An 8860-nucleotide genomic window follows, 5' to 3' on the forward strand; every position below is an offset into this window, starting at 1 on the left:
GTTAGGCTATAGTTGCATTATTGCTGGGCTGAGAGTGGTACCTGCGGTGTGTGAGGAAGCTTCCATTGGCGTGACCGGAGCCGTCGCAGCTCGGCGTGGGGCAGGTCGGCCCCTCCGTCTTGAAGGCTTTCCAGGAGAAAGGCGTGCCGTTCAGAAGGCCCTCCTTCTGCCTGCGGGCAGCCAGGGGACAGCCGTAGGCACTGCGGTGGGTGGCGTACTTCCCGCTGATGTGGCCCAGGCTGTCGCAGCCTGGCACCGGACACCTGCTGCAGGAGGGCGTGGCGGGGGGAAAAGGGAGAGGCAAAACGGGGCAGAGGGAGGGAGGGAGGGAGGGACGAGGAAGGGAGGCCAGAGGGCCCGGGAGGAGAAAGAAACAGAGTTAGACGAGAAGGAAACCGCTCGTGCAGGATGTATAGAAAGTTGAGGATATTTCATCAGAGGCCGTGTAGCTACACATGTCAGGTGGAAGGATGCTGCGGTCATATATATATAGTGTCATTTTTCTACATGCGCAGATAGCATATATCTAAATGACGGAGCGGTTGCACAAAAAACTTATTTTTTGTTGAATTATTCATGACAAAGTTGTACAGTATGTATATCCATAACATAAACAAGCAGCACGCTAGCAAACAATTCAATAGTTCTTTGTTTCAATCATTTTGTTATTATTATTTGTCAAACAATTGTTACTAGTTTGTAACTCTATACCGTCATATGCATACATCTGTCGCGCAAATTATCAAAACATTAGAAAGTAGCCTAGCCGGCGTTGTATCAGATTGTGAAAATATAATATTAAATAATAATAATAATAATAATAATAATAATAATAGTGTAGGCCTATTGTCTGCTAGCGTGCTGCTTGCTTATTTTATGGACATACATACTCTTTTAACATACTTTTACAACTTTGTAATTCAACAAAAAATACTTGCACAAATAAATTGCATTAAACAGTGCTGCCGGGTGGGGTTTTGCGCAACCGCTCTGTCATTTAGATATATGCGCGCAGATAGCCTACATTACTTCAACCTGTGGGGATCAGCCATTTCTGGGACTCAGTGGTGGAAAGTAAATGCAAGGACACTTTGGCAGAGGTTCGGTAATACCTTGTCAGGATGTAACTAGTCCAATTGGCGACATACATTTATATTGTTGATTGGAAAACAACTATACATTTATTGTTATAGTTACTGTACTGTACTATTGAATTAGTTAGATATGTATTTTTTTTAATACTTAAGTATTTATGCAAATTTGACAGAGCGACTTTGATTGACTCAAAGTATAGTGGAGTAACATTTTGACCAGGAGTATATCTACACTGGAGACGATGTGTCCACCCAGTGGCGTGCACAGACATTTAGAGGGTGCAGGTGCTCTAGCACCACCTAGTGTCTATCTGTGCATGCCACTGTGTCCACCACTGCAGAAACCAGAGCTAGAATAATCAAGCATGGATACAGAGCACGGTGTGCTTCCATTATAAGCCTTTTGACTCGACCACATTTTGTGAGAATGTTGGACTTGAAGGATGAAACCCGTTCATGCGATACAGTATATCTCATGTATTGGTGATCTAGGCTGCAATACTCTACCATGAACTACAGTCAAAAAAGAGTCAGCCTGTGATATTTCCCGTCAAATTCCATAAATTAGAAGAAAATAAGTAGTAGTGAAAATAGCCGATCTACAAGCTCACAACGCGACGCATTGTGAGCTTGTTGCTCTGCTATTTACAGTACAGTAGGGTCCCCCGGGCAAACGTCTAATCTCTCTTTGGGGTCACGGGGATAAAACGTTTTAGGAACCACAGCCATAAATGGAGACCATCCAAGTAAACTATACCCGTTTGTCTATTGCATTTTGTTTTTCCTTTTTGTTTTTACCGTCAATCTCACTATAAAGCAGAGCATTATGGGACGTGGCTTGTCTGAGCGGGGTACGAACTTTAAGAGCTCTGGGTCCTCTTGGTTGTCCTTGGTAGGAGTTGTTTTAATCCCACTTTTCTTGGCACGCGGGCACCCAGACAAACTGAAAACAAGAAAGTATGGAGTTGATAACATTGGGGTTGGAAATAAATAAATAAAAAGCTGTTGTCTTTAACTTGTTTATATTAGTGGCTATAGGACATGCCGGTAGCGTGGCATTGGTTCGACCTCCCGTTAGTTCCACCATTACTAACCCTAGCAAGAAACCTAACCTAAACATAACCGCAAGCATAGGAGCAGTGCATGTTGGCCCTTAATGCATGTTGGCCAACCTTAATGCATGTTGGCCAACCTAAATGCATGTTGGCCAACCTTAATGCATGTTGGCCAACCTTAATGCATGTTGGCCAAACTAAATGCATGTTGGCCAACCTTAATGCATGTTGGCCAACCTAAATGCATGTTGGCCAACCTAAATGCATGTTGGCCAACCTAAATGCATGTTTACCAACCTTAATACATGTTGGCCAACCTTAATGCATGTTGGCCAACCTTAATGCATGTTGGCCAACCTAAATGCATGTTGGCCAACCTAAATGCATGTTGGCCAACCTTAATGCATGTTGCCCAACCTTAATGCATGTTGGCCAACCTAAATGCATGTTGGCCAACCTTAATGCATGTTGCCCAACCTTAATGCATGTTGGCCAACCTTAATACATGTTGGCCAACCTTAATACATGTTGTCCAACCTTAATGCATGTTGGCCAACCTAAATGCATGTTGGCCAACCTAAATGCATGTTTACCAACCTTAATACATGTTGGCCAACCTTAATGCATGTTTGCCAACCTTAATGCATGTTGGCCAACCTTAATGCATGTTGGCCAACATTAATGCATGTTTGCCAACCTTAATGAATGTTGGCCAACCTTAATGCATGTTGGCCAACCTTAATGCATGTTGGCCAACATTAATGCATGTTTGCCAACCTTAATGCATGTTTGCCAACCTTAATGCATGTTTGCCAACCTTAATGCCTGTTTGCCAACCTTAATGCATGTTTGCCAACCTTAATGCATGTTGGCCAACCTTAATGCATGTTGGCCAACATTAATGCATGTTGGCCAACCTTAATGCATGTTGGCCAACATTAATGCATGTTGGCCAACCTTAATGTATGTTTGCCAACCTTAATGCATGTTTGCCAACCGTTTGCCAACCTTAATGCATGTTGGCCAACGTTAATGCATGTTGGCCAACATTAATGCGTGTTGGCCAACCTTAATGCATGTTGGCCAACCTTAATGTATGTTTGCCAACCTTAATGCATGTTGGCCAACCTTAATGCATGTTGGCCAACCTTAATGCATGTTTGCCAACCTTAATGCATGTTTGCCAACCTTAATGCATGTTGGCCAACCTAAATGCATGTTGGCCAACCGTTTGCCAACCTAAATGCATGTTGGCCAACCTAAATGCATGTTGGCCAACCTAAATGCATGTTGGCCAACCTTAATGCATGTTGGCCAACCTAAATGCATGTTGGCCAACCTTAATGCATGTTTGCCAACCTTAATGCATGGTCGAACTAATGGGAGGTGGAACCAATGGGCAGCCCCCGACATGCCTCGACAGAGGGAGGCCCTAGCCAGTACACCGACAAAGGTTGCTGAAAAAAATAAAAATAAATCATATATAAATTAAAAAAGGGGATAACAATGACTATTCAACGACAACACTAAATAGGATACCATGGACAAATACGGTGGGAATGTATGCCTGTGTGTGGCCTCTTATCTAACGCTAACATGATCTGTCTCTAGACTTCACTGGCTGTGTGTGTGCATGCGTGTGTGTGTGCGTGCGTGCGTGCATGTGTGTGTGTGTGCGTGCGTGCGTGCGTGCGTGCGTGCGTGCGTGCGTGCGTGCGTGCGTGCGTGCGTGCGTGCGTGCGTGCGTGCGTGCGTGCGTGCGTGCGTTTATGTGGGATTCTGTATGTGTTTGTGTAGTTGGTCTTTTTGCTGTTTGCTCGGTAGAGGGGGGGGGGGGGGGGGGGGTGGGTTACCTTCTGTGGGAGGAGTAGTTTCCTGTGATATGACCCGAGCCGTCACATCCCAGAGTGGGGCATCTGGGGGGAATAGCAGAGCAATGTTTTTAGCTCCTCACACCGCTCAATGTCCACCATCGACTTTTATTTAACCCGACGTGCAGGCAAATGACACGGTGGGGCGTTGGGACGTTTTGATGGTGGTGGAGTTATGGAGCTGTGGATTAGTGTTACACAGGGCTTCATGGAAAGACTCATGCCGAAGCAATGTGTTAGAGTTAAAGTTACTCAGGGATTCTGTTGGAGTAGATGGTTGCAGAGCAGCTTTTGGGGTCAATTCACTTTCAGTTGGAACAATGTAAGTCGCTCTGGATTTTAAGAGCGTCTGCTAAATGCCTAAATTGTAAATTGATCCATCCATCCATCCATCTGAATGCGCTATGTGCACTGCCACCCTCCCTTTTAAATTGACAGTGGAGACGAACAGAGAGTGAATTGAGTCTGAGGAGCGCTTGCTTGCTTGCAGAGGGAAAAACACCGCAACAGATGCGATGGGAGGCAAGAGGCGGCGGCAGCCAGCCAGCCAGCGTGACAATGGGAAAGTAAATGTCAGCAGAAACACGCTTCATTGTGGTGTGTGTGTGTGTGTGTGTGGTGTGTTCGGCGGCGATGGAGGAGTCGGTGGCAGTTACACATTTGAAGTGGCAGTGGAGAAAAAGACAGCAAAAAGAGTAAGAGAGAGAGAGAGAGAGAGAGAGAGAGAGAGAGAGAGAAAGAACAGACATACTTGAGTTCAGCAGTGTGGGCCGCCATGAGGGACCGCAGGCTCTTATCAGCGAGAGGACACCCAGACAGACTGACGGACGGACAGAGGAGGAGGGAGAGAGACAGAGACAGACAGAGAGAGAGGGAAGAGAGGGGGGAAGAGAGAAGAATACAAAAGGGAGAAGAGTGTATAAAAGAAGTATATAGGCAGCAAAAAATACGGGAGGGAGAGAGAGAGAGTGGGAGGAAAATAGAGGCAAAGGAGAACGACAGAGTTAAGACACAGAGAGAGAGAGAGAGAGAGAGAGAGAGAGAGAGAGAGAGAGAGAGAGAGAGAAAGAGAGAGAGAGAGAGAGAGGGGAAGGAAAGTGAGTGAATGTGAAGGAGTTGAAAAGAAAGAGAGAGAAAAAAACCCATGAGTGAAGGGAAAAAGAATCAGGAATGCACGGCATACCAAGGTCGTTTATATATATATAGGAAGGAGAAGGATGGACAGCCAGAAGAAGTATATAGACGGTAAATTACTGATGCATATCAAAGTCATATTCACGCCACGCTGTAAAATCCTGAGCGCAACGTTAACTCAGTGAGTGAGTGGACAAGTGGAACCAAATGGACCCTTGGCGGGTCCATTTGGTTCCACGTGTACACCCTCTCAGAGTGATATTAACACTCCGGACTTTACTGTGTATACATTATTGACTCCGGAATGCTGGGGGTCAAATGGAATTATGTGAAATAGAAGTGGTTTTTGCCTCATTTGGATTCTGGTACAATGCAATATAAGTCTCACCCCAACATACAATTTGTATACATACATACACACTATTACGTGCATACATATACATATTAGTATATTATGTTTGTTTACGTGCGCACGCGTGTGCGTGTGCGCGCATGTGTGTGTGTGTGTGTGTGTGTGTGTGTGTGTGTGTGTGTGTGTGTGTGTGTGTGTGTTATTGTTTTTAATTAATTAATTTAATTTTATGTATTATGCATTCCTCTGTATGGAAATGCCAACAACCATGTCCCCCTGGCCAGAGGAGAGGATGGTTGTGCTTCAGCCACAGCCCTATATTCTTAACCCTTCAACGTTACTAATATATATATATATATATATATATATATATATATATATATATATATATATATATATATATATATATACAGTGAGCACATGTACTGTTCATGACATATGCCATGCAGTCTTTCCTTTTGGACATTTTGGACATGTTCACTCCCATCATAAACTGGGACAACCCGGCCTGGCGGAGATACAGTTCACTGAGACCCCTTTTCCACCGGCCGGGTCAGTTCTTTTTGGTTGCCAGAGCTCCGAAATTGGAATGTTAATTCATTATGAATTGATTGAGCAAAACTACACCTATTATTCATTCTGCATACTGTTAATACATGATTCAATCAATCAATCAATCAATCAATATACCTGCGATGAGATGCATAGTTTCCGGTGATGTGGCCACTGCCGTCGCAGCCGGGCGTGGGACACCTGGAGATAAGGACACACGCAGAGAGAGAGAGAGAGACGCCCAGGAAGAGGAAAGCAGTGAGACGGAAGCACCAACAGTGGTGGAGAAAAACAAAGGTACTCAGATTCTTTACTTTAATAAGTAAAAGTACAGCAATACAGTAATACTGTTAAGAATTAGTATCTAGTTTTTATTTGTTGATGAAATTGTCAGTATATTTACTGTAGTCTTAGTTTTAGTCAGTGTATAGCTTATTTACTTTATGTGAAAAAAGTCGACGGACATTTTAGTTTCAGTCGACAAAAAAAATCGACCCACGCAGTCGGTCGGTCACTTACAAGAGCAGGTCCTTCTTGGGGTCCTTGGAGCAGGAGTTGGAGAGGAACTTGACCTTGAAATTTGGGCTGGTGACCTCTCCGGGGTACTTCCTGTCCTCCAGACCGTCCTGCATCATGTCGCCGTCCTCAGGGTCGGACGAGGCGAACGAGTGGCCCGTGTGTTCCATCTGGACGGGGAGAGAGAGAGAGAGAGAGAGAGAGAGAGAGGAAGACGTACTTGAGCAGTGTTGTTTTTGGCAGCAAATTTTGATTTTAGTTTTAGTCATAGTCTCTTGAATAGTTTTCATTTAGTTTTAGTCACATTTTTGTCACCTGGAATGTTTTAGTGTTTGTCTAGTTTTACTAGTCGACTAAATGTCATAAGATTTTAGTCGACTAAAGCTAGTTGATTTAGTCGACTAAAATGTATTTTGGCGGTCTTTGATGCCGTTTTGATGACTGTTTTTTTCACTTGCTGAAAATAGCCGATCTACAAGCCCACAACGGGCTATGTCGTCTATGTCGTCTATTTTCTAAAATTGTAAAATGACTTATACTGGATCTCTGGTCCACTAGCCCCCTTGTTGACGAAATTGTCAGTATATTTAGTCTTAGTTTTAGTCACTTAGTTTTCATTTAGTTTCCATTTAGTTTTCGACAGTGGAAAAAGGTAGTTGACGAACATTTTTAATCTTAGTTTTAGTCGACGAAATCAACACTGATGATGAGACACGAATAGAACCGCAACATTAGCAGTGATGGAAAAGTACTCGACTGACGACGACAGGACCAGGAAATAATTCACCATTAATTTCCCCCATAGATATTTCAAAAAGTATTTATTTAAAGATCTGTAAGCCTCAGACAAAGCCAACTCGGATCATGACAAATCATGACAAATCAACACAATATTTTGGGTCGAACAAATAATTATAAAGAAGGATTTTTACAAGTGTTGTACCATGCCCTTTTTTTCTTCTTTTTAATTGAATTACGTGTTTATGAACTTAAACAAAATTATGGATTGGGGCTTTTAATTCAACTCTGAGAGTGCACACACACATTTACAAATTGATAGAATAGCACGATAGAGGAACATGAGTGAACTACCATGCACACAGATCATGCTCTCCTCCTATCCCTCAGTTTGAATTCTTTGTGGACAAGTGGTGCTCCAAACGCAGTGTGTGTGTGTGTGTGTGTGTGTGTGTGTGTGTGTGTGTGTGTGTGTGTGTGTGTGTGTGTGTGTGTGTGTGTGTGTGTGTGTGTGTGTGTGTGTGTGTGTGTGTGTGTGTGTGTCTTCATCAAAAATTTATATTCAAGGTTCTTTGTATTTCTTTTTGAAAAAAGTTCAAAGGAGCGTAAATTTGCATATTGCCAAAGACAGGATGGTGCAACGCACCTGACACACAGACCACCTTCTGATGCGCAGTGTTATGAACCGTACATCCACTCCTATTTCGCTGAGTTACAATGAATAAAGGAAAGAGGAGAAGCAGTCTAGGACACATCATGGCTGGGAAATACGATCGGGCAGAACTTATAGAAACATGTGCAAAGTGGAAATGAATTTCCGGACAGCTGGGATTTTCAACGAACATTCTTGTCGTGACATTTCAGCGAAACATGCCGTTCATGGAAATACAAGACCTATATTGTTGCACACAGGTCCTGCGCTTAGAATCTATCGAGATATCGAGAGTCAGTCATGTCATTATCCATGGGATCCATGTTTTTTATTTATTCTGTTTTATCGTGCAACCTAGGATTTATAGGTCAAAAACATTCCTATTTGTAATGTCTTCCATGTGCATGCTCCATTAGGTCCAGCAGTATCTGAGATTATAGCTGCACACATGGATGGATGGAAACAACCTTCCTGCATGTCGACATCAGAGCGAAGACAATTCAACTATGTCTTTCAGCGTATACTTCCAAATGTACTCTGAAAGCGTCAAAGATCTGACCTAAAGCTACACTTCAATGATGAAAGTTGGAGGTTGGAGGTAGTTGTACTTGTTGACAAGTAGTACTGTCTCAAGCTCATAAGCGCAACGAATCCCCTGATCAAGAGGCCACTGCCTGGTTGCATATAGAGCGCTGCAGTCCCTCCCCCTAACAGGGCCCAGGAAATGATTCCCCGTTCATTTTCCTCATAGACATTTCAAAAAGTATTTATTTAAAGACCTTTTAAGCCTCGTACAAAGCCAAGTCGAGTTGACACAATTTTTCAGGCCGAACAAATAAAACCATTTGGTTTCATTTTACACTCTAGAGAGTTAAATTATTGCTAAACATCTGCAT

The 8860-nt window shown here is 43.3% G+C and overlaps 1 protein-coding gene across 1 annotated transcript in view; it reads right to left on the bottom strand.

Moving 5' to 3' along the window:
• LOC310862014 (myelin transcription factor 1-like) overlaps positions 1 to 6744 on the bottom strand; it is a gene marked incomplete at both ends in the record, with an annotated part of 14140 nt that extends 7396 nt beyond the window's left edge. The window contains 6 exons of the mRNA XM_083769750.1: positions 42 to 266; positions 1954 to 2037; positions 4003 to 4065; positions 4772 to 4840; positions 6197 to 6259; positions 6578 to 6744. Coding sequence (XP_083625876.1) covers positions 42 to 266; positions 1954 to 2037; positions 4003 to 4065; positions 4772 to 4840; positions 6197 to 6259; positions 6578 to 6744 — 671 coding nt within the window. The remainder of the gene's footprint in view (positions 1 to 41; positions 267 to 1953; positions 2038 to 4002; positions 4066 to 4771; positions 4841 to 6196; positions 6260 to 6577) is intronic.
• Positions 6745 to 8860: the final 2116 nt, after the last annotated feature.

This window comes from Protomyctophum parallelum (genome assembly GCF_964188405.1).
Source record: "Protomyctophum parallelum genome assembly, chromosome: 7".
NCBI lineage: Eukaryota > Metazoa > Chordata > Actinopteri > Myctophiformes > Myctophidae > Protomyctophum > Protomyctophum parallelum.